The sequence below is a fragment of the Chaetodon trifascialis genome, chromosome 21 (assembly GCF_039877785.1).
Source record: "Chaetodon trifascialis isolate fChaTrf1 chromosome 21, fChaTrf1.hap1, whole genome shotgun sequence".
Lineage (NCBI taxonomy): Eukaryota > Metazoa > Chordata > Actinopteri > Chaetodontiformes > Chaetodontidae > Chaetodon > Chaetodon trifascialis.
Genome location: NC_092076.1, coordinates 11,227,674 through 11,244,748, shown reverse-complemented (window position 1 = coordinate 11,244,748; position 17,075 = coordinate 11,227,674). Strand labels below are relative to the sequence as shown.

The 17,075-nt window shown below is 42.6% G+C and overlaps 2 protein-coding genes across 2 annotated transcripts; both read right to left on the bottom strand.

The window, feature by feature from the left end:
• Positions 1–2,770: 2,770 nt before the first annotated feature.
• nif3l1 (NIF3 NGG1 interacting factor 3-like 1 (S. cerevisiae)) lies at positions 2,771–6,721 on the bottom strand. The gene is made up of 7 exons (XM_070990538.1): positions 6,627–6,721; positions 5,449–6,029; positions 5,099–5,255; positions 3,901–4,024; positions 3,622–3,760; positions 3,351–3,434; positions 2,771–3,260 (listed from the first exon to the last, which is right to left on the bottom strand). The coding sequence occupies exons 2-7, from the start codon at positions 6,017–6,019 to the stop codon at positions 3,076–3,078; spliced, it is 1,260 nt and encodes a 419-aa protein (XP_070846639.1). The 5' UTR covers positions 6,020–6,029; positions 6,627–6,721; the 3' UTR covers positions 2,771–3,075.
• Positions 6,722–10,016: 3,295 nt separating this feature from the next.
• Positions 10,017–12,614, bottom strand: cabp5a (calcium binding protein 5a). The gene is made up of 7 exons (XM_070990475.1): positions 12,408–12,614; positions 12,037–12,086; positions 11,679–11,709; positions 11,358–11,501; positions 11,042–11,151; positions 10,788–10,935; positions 10,017–10,621 (listed from the first exon to the last, which is right to left on the bottom strand). Exons 1-7 carry the CDS (start codon positions 12,445–12,447, stop codon positions 10,593–10,595), a joined length of 552 nt encoding a protein of 183 aa, XP_070846576.1. The 5' UTR covers positions 12,448–12,614; the 3' UTR covers positions 10,017–10,592.
• Between the last annotated feature and the right edge of the window lie 4,461 nt (positions 12,615–17,075).

Below are 17,075 nucleotides of genomic sequence, written 5' to 3'. Positions count from 1 at the left end.
CAATTCAGAGGCAAATGTTGTGCTTTTGACTTTGGTACAGTTATTTTACAGCTGCAATTAGATGCTTTGCAGATACATAAATAATGAAATATGATGTATTTATAGCAAGAAAAATTTGTTAAATTAGAATTTTCAGTTGGGCTTAGAGACCAGAGAGGCACAAGAGGTACAGCAGGCTCGTTTGGGAGCCCAATGTTTCTGAAAACCACGGACGAGGAGATACAGGTAGGTTTTAAATACAATATTGTATTGCAATAGATTTAAAACAAACATAAATATGAAACACAAAGGCAGGCCCTTTCAGTCCAGAGTTCAGCGTTCAATGTGTCCACCTGGGAAGGAAGTCCATTCCTACCACACACAAGTTCTCATCAATGAATCTCATTGAAAAAAGTCCAAATTATAGTTGACATTAAAGACACTGTTTAGTCACCAGAAAAACAATGCAATCAGTTAAAAGGGTTCAAACACATGAAATCTACTGTTTGACTAGTTGAACATTTAGCCAGATTCACCGTGTGTGTACTGCCATCTGTAACCTTACGTATTTTCTGTGATTGTTTTAATAATTGTGGGAAATGCTACTCCAATTTCAGATGGCTCTTACACACACAGATCCAGTAGTTTGCTGGCAGGTCCCCTGTGGCTGCTTGATGACTTGATGACATGTTTCTTCCTCTCTGCACTCGGCTTATTAGGCTTTCTCAGCAGGGATTCGGGCCTTGAATGAAGGTGGAAGAGGAAGACAGTTTGGCTGACGGCTGCAGTTTGGCCACAACGCAGACGTGAGTGTCCACAAGTTTGTATGAGAAGTTTGTATTCAGATATGAGCCCTATATTACAGCTGACTCAGGGCAAGCGATGGGGAGCGTTTAAGACAATTTAACACAGATGAATGATCAATTTAATGCAAATTCTGCTGTTTTTGAGTGAAGTTTGTTGAGCAGACAGGATTTCTGGTTAAAACATCATCGTATCATCATACGTTAGTATGAGTTGAGCTGGATATTGACATACTTCAGTAAATGTACCACATTGTGAGAGTATTCCATTGCATGTAGCTGCAATCAAAATGTTATTTAAGCAAAAGTGCATAAGTATCATTATCAGTGTGTCACTCAAGTTAAAGTCCTCATTGTGCAGCAGAGCCTCTCCTGATGGTGTTACATTAATGTGGATTATTCCTGGTGCATTAACATTTAAGAGGAATTTTAATGTTTGATCCAGAGGGAGCTTATTTTAGATTTTACATGCTTTTTTTTGGCAGTTTATCCTACAGCAATATATCATCATTTATAAAGTGTTCATATGTTTTGCATGTAAAATGGTAAATAATAAAACTATTTCCCACTGAAATGTAGGAGCAGAAGAGTATCTTAAATGGAAATATCTTAAAATTGTACTGCAATGATTTAGTAAATGTACTAGATAAAAGGAAGTAGGTGTCCAATCTGTGCACAGTGTGAAGTGGCTCAAGAGAAAACACAATCTTATACATGCAAACCATTTGCAGTCAGGTGTGAGATGGCGTTAGTGCAAAGAATTCAAAAGAAAAACGAATGTCCCCAGTCTGCTTCTGTTGCATAAACTTAAATTCCTTGAAGTGACAATGGTCACAACAAGTACTCATGAGAGACTTTAATATGCAGTAATCTGATGCTTTTTGGAGGATTCGTCAACAGACCACGGGGGCTCTTCAGCACAGGATTACTGTTACATCATGAAATGAACAGGATAGACTATGCAGGGCTTTATCTGTGTTGCTATTTCAAGTGAGGCTCAAAGGGAAGAAGAAGAAGAAGAAGAAGAAGAAGAAGAAGAAGAAGAAGAAGAAGAAGAAGAAGAAGAAGAAGAAGAAGAAGGCCCAAATCTACCTGCTCACAGACGTTTCTGCCCGTATAAAGAGTAACAGCTGGAGTCACTTTACACGAGTGAAGTCTAAATGTTGTTCTAGTTGTTGTTTACCTTCTCCATTTGTGTGTGTTTGCCTACGTGTGTGTGTCAGGGGGGATAAAAGCGAGTGTGGACCGAGAGGAAGTGGAGGTGTGAACGCCACACCGAGAGGAAGGTCATTACCTTGATGGGGGCGGCGAGGTGTGTGTGATGTTTCCTAATGTTTTTACGAACTGACAGGTGTGTCGCAGGCGCTGCAGCCACCACACTCTGTAACAGCCGATGATGAGGAGCGTTACTGCTTGTTTTTTTCTTGTTTTTTTTACTATTACTGCAGCGGGGGCAGGTGCTGTGTGCTGTTTACAGCGCGTTGAGTATTAGCATAGGCCTGCTCTTTGACATGCATGTGCTAAGTGGTTTGATTTCCAGCTTTGTTTGCTCACTGAGGTCTAAAGGTCAGGTATTGAAAAAACACTTATCAGTAAAACTTGATCAGTATTTGTCTTTAAATTTCAGCGTTGGCTCCGATTGGTGCAGATGTTTCTGCTGTTTGAACACTTCCTGCATAACCGGAGTGTTTATGTTGGGACAATAGCCTTTTTAATCTGATGAGGATTACTGTTTTGTTTTTTCCTCCTGTGCGCACAATGCAAACACTCCGGGAAAATGTATTTGTGGATGCTGAAAATCTCCGTCCACACCGGCACAGGGAGCACTTGATGTCACCGGTTATTAGGATTAAAAGACGATGTGTCGTCCGTAAATAAATCCTCTGCATGCAAAACACACATGCATTCAGACTCCAGATTACATGCTTTTATCTTCAGCTCTCATTGTGCATTTGAGGATATTTTGTCTTATCCAACATGCCCACAGTCCAGTTTTTTGATCAACCATGACCCATTTTTATTAAGTCCCTGCCAGAAATACATGATAAATATTCCAACATGAACCGAGGAAGGACTTTTCATCATTACATGTTACAGATGTACAGAAATACAGTGCTACTGTTTTACAGCCACTGGATACATTAAGAGCCTGCAGTCATATGACACACATACATTTGAATCACACCATTAGTTAAAGCAAACAGTGCATCTGTAATGTCGTCAATTTGAACCAATCAAAACAGTCAAAATGCATCCAACAGACTAACTAGTGCATCTTGTAGCTCAGGGTCGGTCAGACCACCTCCAGAGGGTCTCTGTCAGCCTTGGACACCACCACTGTCACGCTGTCAGGAAGACGCACAGCCAGCCTCTCCCTGAACACAGCCAGGAAACCCCGCTCGCTGTTGCTATGGTCACTGAGGATGACACTGGTTCCCTTCGCCACGGCGTCCAGCACTTCGTGGTGGGACATCTCACCTGAACAACGGATTTAATATTAATTACATCTGCAGGCAAAAAGCAAGTAAACTGACTCTAAACATCAGCGATAGATGACTGTTTGTCCACCTGTGATGTAAAGGTCTGCCTTGACTCCATTCAGCACCGAGGCCCCAGATCCAGCACACACAGCCACAGTGCATACAGAGGACTCTGGAAAACAGAAAAATAATGACTTGTTGACACACATTTACATCAAAGTTTGATATCAATGCATGATATGAAGTTCTCAGCCTCTCAGCTTCATTTTTAGTGGCACCGGAGCCGTTTCAAAGAGTTTATTCATCACTTCTACAGCACATTCAGGGCTTGTACAGCTGCTTGTTTAAGGGCTCATTACCCTGCGTCTGTCCCAATCCCAGAGCCAAACGGAGGTGACCCAAACCCAAGTGGGACTTCATTTTCTGGATTGCTGTTGCCACAGTTACTGGCTGGTCTAAAACACTAAGTCGCCCTTGGCCATGGCCCGGGAGAGGGGGCTGCAGGGAGTGAAATTAGCGAGAAGAAACAGTTATTTTTTTTAAATGACATGGACGTTAATCTAAACAACATGGCATTTCCTGGATTCCGTCATGTTCTTCGGTTCATTGTCTATAACAGCGGCGTGTTTGTGCAGTACCTTTTCTAACTTCAGGATGCTGAGGGACAGGCTGGGAGCATTGTGTCGTAACAAAGTCTGGACACTGGGGGTCAGCGCTGAGTCACTGCAGGTCACACTGACATGGAATCCACTGCTGTCCGGTCTAGTATGAGGGCAAATGAACTGTTATTCACCAGTGCATAGGACCTTAGTGGTAACAAGAGATTAAAGCCTACATCTTCTGTACACCAAACATCACTACTGACCGCGTTCCAGTTAACACAAATGATTAGTTTCTGGTCTCTTCAGTCAATCAGAGCGCAGGATTTTTAGCCTTTCATGTGCTGTCAAACTTATGTTATCAGCTTGTGGCACTGAAGTTGTGTCTGTTTGTCAGGCTCTTTCTGGAAGCTTTGATACCCAAGGTGTGCAAGTCAGCTCCCAAAATGCATTGAATTCACAGGCTACGTGGCCAGGATCATGAAGCACTGCTGGATGTTGTAAATACAGCTACCGTTTCTTCATTAAAACCGACACAAACACCGTTTTCACAACTGCAGGTTGATTTCATGCTGCACTGAAACTAAGGAGAGTACAGTTAAAAGGTTCTTGAATGAAAGGAAATCAATGTAAAACTTATATTTTGGAACAGATCTGCAGTTCTGTCAAGTAGGTGGAACTTGTAATTAAAAGCCCAACACATGCAGAGATATTGGCACTAATATAACTACTTATTCATTCCCACATCCTTGACAACACGTATTGGCCTACCAGTGATTGTCACCTGGCGGCTTCCCATCCTGCCACAGAATATTAACAAATTTCTCAAATGTGAGGAGGAAGAAAATGCAGGGCTGCCAGCTCTCACACACTGACCACGCCACCGTCTATTTTCTCTCACAGTGACGAACAAAGTCACAAGTGGTCATGCTGTGGTGTGAAAAGAGGACACTGACGGCACAGACAGTCAGCAGCGTCTGTCCCTCTCCTCTGGCACTGTGCACAGGCAGACGGGACTGATTCCCACTCACAGGTTATTGGGACTATTAGGACTACTGGGATTATGCACTTGACATGATTATTATGTCCCCGACTGCTGTGATGGGTAATGTCACAGAAGGCCTGCTCATAAAATGGACCGACTTCACCAATAATGAATCTCATGTCTGTTCTCACTGATGCAGGCTAATGAAAACCTGACTGTTGGACCCCCGGTGTACGCAAACATGTACAAGACCTGCCGACTGAATGTTGTAGAGTTGCTCCACTGTCACAAGCCTTCAGTTCCTCCATGACACCATTTAGTTCCTCCATGCTCTTGACCGTGAATTCCAGTTTGTGACTGTGGGAGGCGCCACCGAGGGCCTGACTCAGCACAGACACCTGACCGCTGCCTGAGAGCCAGAGACAAGACACCAGAGATGGAAAAAAAAAAAGGGGGGGGGGGAGAAGATGGAGGACACTTGGTCAGAATCTCTGACCAGTGGGTCAGTGTCATGTGTCACAACATTTTAGCCTGTACCTTCATTAAATATGCAGGTATTGTTGGTGTGTGTGACACATTTTCCATTTAGAATGACCTCTTACCAAGACCCCCGACCAGCCAGTCATTTACTCCTCCTTTTACACTATCCCACGATGTGTGAGGGGAGAAGATCGCTATCCTGGCCTCCACAGCCCGGATGGCCAATCGCTGCTTCCAGTCCTTCTGAACTAGACGCTTGATTGGCCGAAACAACGGGGGGTGATAGGAGATAATGAGGTCACAGCTCATGGCCTCTGCTTCCTCCATGACGGCATCCGTGAGGTCGTTGGTCAGCAGGATGGTTTTAATAGGCCGAGATTCGCTGGGCTCCACCAGCAGGCCAACATTGTCCCAAGACTCAGCCAGAGAGAGAGGAGCGAGCTGCTCCATCACCTGCAGAACATCTTTGAGCTCCATCAGGCCTGGACAGCGAGCAGAATGAGTGAGGCAGCGGGTGGAGGAGAAGTGGACGGATGAGTGGAGGGGGATGGAGGAGTGCTGGCTTGTCCAGACACTCAGTGAAGGGGGAGATGGAGGGGTGCACGCCTGTGAGGTCCAGGTCCTCCGGGTACAGAATCTTCTATATGTGGGTGAAAAAAATGCTCGAGGAAGGTTTCTACAGCCAGTCAACATCAGTGGAGACCTGTGTGAATGTCAAGACAAAGAATCCCCATTGAAGTAATACCTTAATACCTACAGTAAGAGCAGCAGATCAGACACCAGGAGGAGCCCACCGTTCTGCTGAATACACACATCCCACACGAGCGCACCCAGCGCTGAAACAATTAACTGATTAATCAGTTTGTCAGACATCTGATCACTGACTGTTTAAGCAAAATACCAAACACTGATTGAGTCCAGGTTCTAAAATGAGAGGATTTTTTTTTTTCTGTTTCATGTTATTATAAAGTGAATACCATCGGTTTACGGACTTTTGATTTAACAAAGCCAACAAACGTTTCACTGTAAAATCTGTAACAGATTTGATAATGAAAGTAGCATCCCTATCATAAGATAAATAATTATAAGTTATGCATTTCGTACATTTGGAAAACTGTTGTCCCATATGAAGAAACTGCTGTGCTACTTGTGACTGTCAGTGGCTGCTGCCCAGCACGCAGCTAACAGCGAAGCTAGCTAGTTAGCAAACATTAGCTGCTAATCCACACCGAATCCACACCGCCGTGTTTAAAAGACACTGAGACAGATGTCAACTCGGACATTAGTAAACTCATCATACTTTCGCTTGCCTTTCCACTTCGGAAGACTACTGCCGCTCTGCTGCTGTACACATTTCTCCCAAAGTGACAGAGGCTGCGCAGATTGTCCATTTCCGGTTTCCGTTTCTTCATGCAACAGTTTTATTTGGCCATCTGATGCGTCTGCGTGACGTCACTCTGAAACTTTTTGTGTGAAAATGGAAAAACGTGGTTTTATTGCTTTTTACCACTGACAGTAAGACTATTTAAATACTTCTGTTCCAGTCCAATATCAGCAGTATTTCGCTTTATGGTGGATGTCTTATGTCCACTTAAATTAATTTAGAAATGGGACAATTAATCTGCATAATCTGGCCACAGTCTGTTAAATCAAAATTAAAATTAAAATGTTGCCAGACAGTGTGAGTATACAATATGAGGCTGAAAAGCTCAGCTAAAAAACATTAAATGTCTAATCAGAGATTTTACACACACATAAATAATACTGTACCGTAAGTGCTGGCAGGTCTGATTCATCACACCTAATCAGTGGTAGAAGACCCTCTGAGAGACAATACTTTATATTTATCTGTTTGTTTGTTTCAACTTTTTGCCAAGGGATCAGGCTTCTCTTTTTTGTCATCTGTAATGACCCTGAATCCAAATTCTGGTCAGTGGGCTACAAATGCAGAAAATCATGCTTGTTCAGGAACAAATTAATATTGTTTAACTCTCTATAGACTGAAGAAAAGCAGATTGACAGTGTAAAAATCAAGCCGTTCATGCGGAACTTTTACTATATTTGGAAAATATTATGCTGCACGGTGGCGCAGCAGGTAGTGCAGGTGCCTCACAGCAAGAAGGTTGCCGGTTCGATCCCCGGGTCAGGCGGGGCCTTTCTGTGTGAAGTTTGCATGTTCTTCCCGTGCATGAAGAACTCCGGGTACTCCGGCTTCCTCCCACAGACCAAAAACATGCTCATTAGGTTAATTGATGACTCTAAATTGTCCGTAGGTGTGAGTGTGAGTGTGAATGTTTGTCTGTCTTTGCATGTGGCCCTGCAATCGGCTGGCGACCGGTTCAGGGTGTACCCCGCCTCTCGCCCATTGTAGCTGGGATAGGCTCCAGCCCCCCGCAACCCCGAAAGGGATAGGCGGTATAGATAATGGATGGATGGAAAATATACTCAACAGTACATTACTGCACGTTGTCGTCAAGACTGAAATTCTGCAAACAGAACTTGAGAGGGTGAATTTAATAGATGAAGCTGAAGCAAATCACTGAGGTTTTTTTTTTAGTGTAATCAGGCTGCCAGAGACACACATAAGTTTCTTTATCCCCACAGCAGATGTGTCCCATCACAGTCACTTCTTCCTTTGACTCTTCTAATATGTTCGTACTGGTAAACATTTCGATAGTGGTATTGTAATTAAAAAAAACACTTGAGTCCCTCAGAGCTGATTTGGATTCGGCTCAATGCTGGAAAAACATGTTAAACCAGAAGGAAACATACATAGCTGCTGGTGTTATGTAATACTGTTCATATGTTATAAAACAAGTTCGCAGATTAAAATGAACAGGAAAAGACTATGACTTTGATAAGCTGTATTAACGCTCGCAGGGCAGGTGGTTCAGCAGAAGATACCCACTCTGCATCTGCCACTTCTCAGAAAGATTACCGGGACTTTTAGAATAAATAACCGAAATCCACACACACACACACACACACACACACACACACACACACACACACACACACACACACACACACACACACACACACACGCGCAAACAAATTGGATGGCTATCGATGTTAGGGTTAAAACCTGCAGTTCTCATTAAGTGCACGACGGCAAACGAGAGAGAGAAAGAGAGAGGGAGGGAGAGAGATTATTGTGGATTAAAGAAGTAAAGGTCGCTGCTGGATGTTAGAGGGAATCAGGGAAGGATCAGATCAGGGCAAAGGCCGGGCGATGAGCATTACATCATCTGATTCTTCCTTTGGCCTCATCAACCACTCCGTGCACTGCACCCCTCACTTCACATGGGACCCCTTCTTCAAACATGTACATTACATTTTCATTATCAGAGCAATCTTAGTCCTTCCTGAATGATTCATGTCTCATTCTCACTCTGAGTGCCAGCACACAGAAAAGAGCAGCTATTTGCAACACAAGAAACCCCTTCTTCATCAAGCTTATTGGCACTGCTACCCCCCCTTGTATCCAATCTGTGGATTGCCACTGACAGATGTGCATTTTGTCATTAGGTCTGTGTTTTCAGAGAGAGGACAGCTTCACTTTCGTTAATTGGGACTATAAGCCAGCACGTTCTGTCCAGTTTGTCATTCAATAACATCTGTCTGGCTGATGTGACCCGGCCGTGGAGGTGCAGCGCGTCCCTCAGTGTAGGTGTTTAATCTCAGCTGTGCTGGCTGTGGGTCAGTTTGACACAGTATATTGGGGACAAACCACAGGACGAATTCTGCTCTCGGGTTTTTAGATCAGGCTGGGAAGTGAAATCTGGGGAAATTCTGGTGCAAATTTGATATTTTTATTGTCGTGTTGTAGCTGCAGCTATGGCTCAGATACTAACTGTGCATCTAAATAACTAGCAGTGGTTTATGATTCACTTTAGATATATATATATATATATTGTGTGTCTATGACTTTTTCTTTTTGCCGTCGTAGAGGAAGAGGTGTTATTTTTTTATATAATAGTATTGCATAATAGTTTAAAAGTCTGGTATCGTCTCAACATTAGTACATACAATGTTTCATAAACAGCTAATGCTCTTTAATTCATCCCACCTTTTACCTCAGTGTCCAGATTTCCACAGATGTTGACAACTTGTTCTGAGAAAATACAATTCAAGGATGGCTCTTTAAAAAGCTAAATTCTGGGATGGGCACATCTCTTCCCTCTTGTTTTTTTTCTGCACTTAATACCTAGAAATCTGTTACGTATGATGTCACGATGTCAGAATTTTGAGATGATGTTTTGTGAGCACCACTCTTATCAAATCAGTCGCCTGTCCATTTCTGGCCACACAATCTCTTTATCCTGATGTCCTTCCAAAACCAGGACAGACAAGCTACTCAATCCTCAACATTTCTACCCACAGTGCAGCTGCATCGCTGATGTTTCTGGTTTCCAAATCCGCTCTTTGGCACATGAAACAGAGATCATTGCCTTGATGCATTACACAAGCAGTGCGCTGTGTTATTATGCAAGTTGGTTTGTTATGGCAGTGAGAAAATGTTCCACATTTAAGTTAATATGACACATACATCGTTAAGTCGCTTTACTTTCTGTGGAATTTGACAAATTAAAAAGCAGTTTAGTCTCTCATCGCACATGCGAGAAAACCAAAAGTCAAATTCATGCAGACGGGAATCATGTTGCACTGATTTAAATCAACACTCCAAGTGTAAAGTTTACCTCGATATTTTATTTTGAATCTGTAAATACCAGGATGTGACGAGTTCCACATTACAAGCCAAGGCTAAATACTGTATATATATATATATATGCTGTACTATACACAGTAGTAGCTTAACTGTTAACTGCAAATGCTTGTTTATGACATTGTTTCAGTGATAAGAATGATACAATACTGTCAGAACAATTAGAGAATAAATATATTCCATATATTCCGTAGAGATAAATACATTTCAAAAATTCAATCCAATTCAACAAAACAATCCAAAACGACTTCCTGTATATACAATTAATAAATATCAAATATAGTTCCATTTGTTTCACACTCTGTTAAATAACCATTTAATTTAAAAAAGTGTCCCAGAACATGATTGTCAATCGTTGCATAGCTGTGAACTTGTTTCTGAGAGCGACTTGACTTCACAGCACTTTAATGTGGATGTTATTATGTGTTTGTTCTTAATAAGTACAAGTTAATGAGTCAAAGAGCTTTCCAGGAAGATGACGTCAATTAATGGTTGCGGAGGTGCAAAGGTGCTCTTCTTGACTGACGGCCTCCTCGACTGTCATTGATGGGACATCATTCTGACGAACTCTGCAGAGAGGAAGAGTTTCATTACTTTACTGACTTCATTCATCGTTAATGAAATCATCGTCATTGCATTTGCTTTAAACCTGATGGACGAACATGTTGACTGCAACAGCCGTTCATGAGCTCTTGAATCACCTGCACCACTGCTCTTTGTGAAAACAGTTCATACCTTCAAAGTCTACTGTGCCGTCTCCATTGTCATCTGCTTCTTTTACTATGCTATCTATCTCTCTTCGGCTCATGTGCTCTCCCATCAGCTTGGTCATGGCGGACCTCAGCTCCTCTGTTGTGATCTCTCCATCTCCGTCCATGTCAAACTAACCAGAGATAAGATAGAAGACGGATAAAGAAGAAGTGTTTGCCAGTGAAGCAACTGCCATTTTTGAAAAAGATGTGAGGCTGTGAATTTGTTTTGATTCTCACCTCTTTAAAGGCGTCTTTGAGCTCCTTCACGCCTATCATCCCAGCCGTTTCTGCCAGAAGCTTCGGGGTCATCAGCTCTACGAAGTCCTCAAAGTCGACTCTGCCACCAACTGGAAGCGAAATCAAAAGAAAAGACGCAGGACTTCAGAGACATCCATCACTCTTTGTTAGTTAGCTCCATCGTTTGCATGTCTTACAGCTGTGCATCTTAAAAGTTTTGACTGAATGTCTTCAAATGATTCTGTGTCCAAAAAAAACCAACAATTTCTGCTGTCAAAAAATCTTGTTTTGTATATTTTCTTCAGCAGGGACTCACGGTTCATGTTGATGTTCTGGCTCAGCTCAATCAGCTCCATCTCTGTGGGCATGTAGCCCATCGTCCTCATCAGATTCCCCAGGTCCTTGCAGCTGATCAGCCCGTCCTTGTCTTTATCAAACTCATTGAACGCGTCACGCAGCTCTGCAGAGGTGTGCAGCAAAACACTCAAGTCAGTAAAGATTGTGTGGCAAAAAAAAAATGTGTGTGATGGACAAGTGAGTGTCTAAAATGCACAGGGTGTGAAAGGTCTGTGAGGGCTGTGTAGGTCACAGGAATGAGCTTAGCTGACTTTTCTGATGTAAAGATGATTTAACTCACCATCAATCTCATCATCAGCCAGTTGTCTTGACTGGAAAAAGGACAAAAAAACCTGAAGGTTAAATCCAGTGTTACACAGACAGTGACATCTACCTCACAATTAGCAAAATGGATGTATTGTGTAGCCTTAATATAGAATATTCATACAGGATTAAATAACCCTGTAATAAAGAGATTACAGTGTGGATTAAAGAGCACGCAACAGCATGCAATATCAAAGAGTGGGCACGGATTCTCCCTCTGTATCTCCCGCTATTTAATCCTGTCACCTTTTGGGTCATAATCCAATCAACCTTTCTTAACAGTTTGCAAACATCAGCCATCAAAAACAGTAAAATGCCGTTACTGCTGTACTCACAATATTTTTCCCTCCTCGCAAGAAAATGCACGCGGCCCCAAAACTCATGTCTGCAAGAGGAGAAACAGAGTGTGATGTGTAGTCAGGAAAAGTTATGAACTGATTAACATCGTCCTACACTTGATGCAGAGCTGGCCATGCTCAGTCTGTGAGTATGTGTGTGTGTGCGTTCATTTTCCTAAAAACATTTCTGAAAAATGTAAAACAAAAAGTAATTTGATAGATTCATTACAGGAGAAAACTCTCATTTTGATGCCACTATTACTACAAAAAACACTGGTCAATTAGATTACACATACATTTAACATATTTGCATATAATATCTATAGATAATTTTGTCTTGAAGTGTCGCCGTGTGTGTGTGCACTCACCTTCTTCTGGTGATTTCTTCACATCAGCCAAACGCATCATACACGAGCTCTGAAGCCGAGACTCAGCAGCTGGCCTATGCAGCGCACAGAGCCCTCTGACTTCTGTCTGTCTCTGTCTCTGCCTCTCAGTGTCCGTGTGCGTCCCTCCTCGTGCAGGACGGCCCCTGTCCTCTTGGCGTGTGGCGACCCCGACTGTGCAGCCTGAGGGGATGCTGGGAGGTTGTATGAGGGGAGGTGTGGCCGCATCCCGGGCAGGGAGGAGTCAGCGGTGTGACGGGAGGACGGCAGGTGGATGTGTAAGCTGGAGAGTGTTGACATCATGCTGTAAGTTATACTGTGAAGCTGCGGCTGACACAAGAAATAGGATAGCGTCAGTTCACAGGGGTCGAGTTGCTTGTTTATTGTTTCTGTTCTTTTGCTGACTGTCAATCAATCACAGTAGACGTCCAATTCAGTGCAGATTCAGCAACTAAAAGGTCAAGTATGTTGATCACAGTGTGAAAGAACTGGGCCTGTAACCAACATTTGTTTTCATTATCAATTACTCTGTTTGACCCTCTAAAAAGTCAGTTTTGTGTTCCTCAGTTTCATTTTTTGTTGTATTGCCTGGTTTGTTTTTTGTTTGCTTGAATTATTTCTGTTTTCATTGTTTTTTTTTAATATTTTTTATTGCTCACCTTCAGAATCCAAAATTTCTGTGCCAGTCTTCTCTCACCTTCATGTGTCGCCTGATGATTTTCTAATCAAGGCAAAAATGCCCCAAATTATCTAATAAAATCAGCTGCCATCATCTTTTAATGTTTATTTTAATTTCCTCTTCTGGAGTTTACAGGGTAGTTACTTATTGTAGTTTGAATGCTCAAAATCACAGACTTTAATCTCTCCGTTCAGAAACATACGGCGGTGACACTCTCAGAGCGCCGAGGCTCATTTGGATCGTCTGTCTGTTGTTTCAGCTCCTATTGTTTTCAAAGACATGATGGCAAAACAGATTAAGGACTGTATTAAAGAGGCACAGGCCAATCACAGCTAGCATCCCAGTGTGGGATAATCTGTGTGAGTATTGGTTACATCTCCATGAAAAAAAGGATTATTTTTTCCGTGAAAGTCCCTGATGACAATGTCTGGGATTAATGCCCCAGAGACAATCTTCACTTCCTGCAGCGAGGATGCAAACGCTGAATTAACTGGCTGAGCTGAACCACTTCAGCAGAGGGTCCTGATCGTCTGCGTGTCCTCTGCTCTGACCTTTTCCCCTCTGCCTGCTCCCCTGTTATGTAAATTCTTCTAAAATCTGTTCGCATAAGAGGAATAATCCGCTGGGCTACGCACTAGTAATGATTTTATTATCTTTTTTTTCCCCTCACTCTGTGGGAGTGGGCCAGCCAAAGGATTATGCAAGGCTGCATCCACGGCTGTGAAAAGTTGTCTGTGGAGTGGAGGGCAGGAGGAATATGGGTGAGGAAAGTGGAAAACTGAGAGGAGGAGAAGGGAGGGCTGGGTTAAGGATGCATAGGTTGTGTTATTAGGAATGAAAGAAACCAACTGTACAATTTATATTCAGATGACTGGTGACAGTTTGACTTCAGCTGAGGGAGAGGGATAGTTTAGAATACACACAGGGACAATGTTTGCTTTTGCTGTGCCTTTTGTGTATGTTGTGTCAGCTAAAATTGCACAACACAGAGATTATACCGAGTGGATTATGGGAGCAAAGGCTGGGCCAAATGAGCGATATGTGTGATTGTGCTGATATGTCTGTGTGTGCAGAGATGCACTGTCATCAAATCAGCTTGGCAGGAGGAAACTCATTTACATAAAACATTTTGAAAAAAAAAAATAAAGCAGCACATCTAAATAATGTATAATCATCTATTGCAGGTATTTCTTGGTTTGTAATTTGCAATATGTTGCTATTAAGCCTATAAACTAATCTTTGCAAGGAGAAATGCTGGCAAATTAAACTGGAAACATCTATCTATCTATCTATCTATCTATCTATCTATCTATCTATCTATCTATCTATCTATCTATCTATCTATCTATCCAGGGACGGACTGGGACAAGAAATCGGCCCTGGCATATTGGACCAGACTGGCCCACCACATTTGATAACGCACACTGTTTCGTTCTTTTCAGTCTCTTGAATGCGTATACCAACTGTGCAACTCTTTAAAACCACGTACCTTAAGCCATGCAATGAGTTAATGGGAATCAATGAGAGTGGACACATTAAATATTTCCAAAAAGTCTCATTTATTAACACTACAAAAAAGTACACTCCACCACTTCATCACAGTAATGGGTCTTTAAGAAGAATTCATCTTATTGGGTGTACCTATGTGTTTCAGAGAGGAAGAAAAAAGAAAGATGAGAGATGAGAAATGATGGATCAGATGTTAACTCTTCCAAGAGTAGTACTCAATAAATTGTGAAGTGACCCAGTCCAAAAGGATGAATGTAGCTGAACTCCTGAATGAACTTTGAACTCTGCGTATGTATGAGAGAGAGAGAGAGAGAGAGAGAGAGAGAGAGAGAGAGAGAGAGAGAGAGAGAGAGAGAGAGAGAGAGATTTAATTATTGGTCAGGCTTCAAGATAAAAATAGCAGCTTAGAAACTGAAAACTTAAGAGGGAAGATGACACATGAATGAGGGAGAGGGCTACATGCACAATGTCTTAAAAAAAACTTGTGTATACAGGTATTATAAACTAACTAGAATACTAACTAACCTGGTCATAGAACATTAGCCAGAAATATGTTATTGACGTTTTATCATTATCAGATTTACCAAGGCGTTGGGTTGCTTTCACCATGACAAGTGTTCTGAAAGCAGTCCAGCTTACCGCAGGTTTTACTGCATGTCCCTGTTCAATGTCGCCAACAGCACCACTGTCATCGGCCACGGGAGCTGATGAAGGCCCTGCCGTGGCAAACACAGCAGAATGTTTTGCGCATTTGGCAGCGCTGCCTTGAAGAGCCAGCTTCTTTTTCTCTCGCAGTTTCTCTGCACCTCCTTTTCGTTTCCTCTGCATTCTCGCAGATCCTAACACATTACGTTACCGACGTGAAAGAAGGGAAGTGTTTCATGATATGATTGGGCGAGATGAGCCCCGTCTCGTGTCAGAGAAGAAAATAACCTAGCGCCAGCAGAACTGCGTGTGTCTAGGGGCGGTCAAACAAACTCTTGCGCTGACTTTTTTTTTTTCTTTTCTTGCCGAATGGATTACGCCGCAGGGCCAAAGCGAAAGGGTGTTTAACGACGTGATTGGGCCAGCCGAGTGTCAATCGGGCCGCTGATCAACTGTCTGTATGGGCCAGTCAGACCAATATTTAACAAAAAAAAAAGAAAAAAAAAGTGGCCGACTGTCGGTATGCCAGGTGGTCAGTCCGTCCCTGCATACATATATCTGCACTTTGCGCACTTCAGGGATGATGCACTGTGTTTAAGGACACCTTATCAATACATATCATACCCATATAGTCATCATCACCCCTGACAAATGTTTTTAAAACTATAATAATAATAACAACACCAACCTGGGCCGGGATCCAACCCGGGATCTGACCCGGGACACACACTGATGATAATAATAATGATGATGATAGCTGGGTCGAGTCAGTTTGAATGAAAGGCATGAATCAGTTTTTCAGCATCCAACCCGGGATCCGACCTGGTACCTACGCGGGTCCGACCCGGAACTTTCCCGGGTCGATCCCGGCAATGTCCCGGGAAATTTCCGGGTCGGTCCCGGGTAAGTTCCGGGTCGGTCCCGGCAATGTCCCGGGAAATTTCCGGGTCGGTCCCGGGTAAATACCGGGAAATTTCCGGGTCGGTCCCGGATAAGTTCCCGGATCCGACCTAGACACGCACACACACACACACACACACGCACACACACACACACACACACACACACACACACACACACACACACCAATAATATTATTACTACTACTACTACAACTACTACTACTACTACTAATAATAATAATAATAATAACCCGGGAAGGGATCCGACCCGGGACACACACACATAGTATTATTATTATTAATAATAATAATAATAATAGTAACAACAACAACAACAACCTGAGAATGAGAGCATCATCTGTGTCTTTTGCATTACATCAACTGTGAACTTACCATGGAAAAGGGATGCAAGTGAAGTCATCCCCTAAAGGACTCCTCCTTTAACGTGTGTGTGTGTGTGTGTGTGTGTGTGTGTGTGTGTGTGTGTGTGTGTGTGTGTGTGTGTGTGTGTGTGTGTGTGTGTGTGTGTGTGTGTGTGTGTGTGAGTGTGAGAGAGAGAGAGAGAGAGAGAGAGAGAGAGAGAGAGAGAGAGATGCAGGACTTCATCTAGTTAAGTATGTTAGTATTTCATCGTAATATTTCGTCTTATGCTCAAGTGAATAATCTTAATATTACTTCCAAAACTGTTTGGAGTTTTTAGTTACATTCCCCCACTGTACATATCCAAATTTGACAAATGCAAAACAGAGTGCTATTGATAAACCCGGAAAGGTTAATCCTGAAACAAAGATTAAGGCAGTCTACTAGGTGAAGACAATGAGCTTAGTGTCGGATGTTGTCATTCTAATAATTAGGGTGTAGCTGTTCTACAGTAGCTGTTAATAGACTTAACGTAATTTTAACTTCCAATTGGCA

What these genes read in the sequence shown, in the direction of transcription:
- nif3l1 (XM_070990538.1), bottom strand. Translation starts at nt 6,019, where the DNA reads ATGTTGACTGGCTGTAGAAACCTTCCTCGAGCATTTTTTTCACCCACA. An exon ending in GCATCCTGAAGTTAGAAAAG is followed by an intron (nt 3,761 to 3,900) that starts GTACTGCACAAA and finishes CACTCCCTGCAG; the next exon opens with CCCCCTCTCCCGGGCCATGG. An exon ending in GGCAGACCTTTACATCACAG is followed by an intron (nt 3,261 to 3,350) that starts GTGGACAAACAG and finishes TCCGTTGTTCAG; the next exon opens with GTGAGATGTCCCACCACGAA.
- cabp5a (XM_070990475.1), bottom strand. Translation starts at nt 12,447, where the DNA reads ATGATGCGTTTGGCTGATGTGAAGAAATCACCAGAAGAAG. An exon ending in TCAAAGACGCCTTTAAAGAG is followed by an intron (nt 10,936 to 11,041) that starts GTGAGAATCAAA and finishes ATCTCTGGTTAG; the next exon opens with TTTGACATGGACGGAGATGG. An exon ending in CGGCACAGTAGACTTTGAAG is followed by an intron (nt 10,622 to 10,787) that starts GTATGAACTGTT and finishes TCCTCTCTGCAG; the next exon opens with AGTTCGTCAGAATGATGTCC.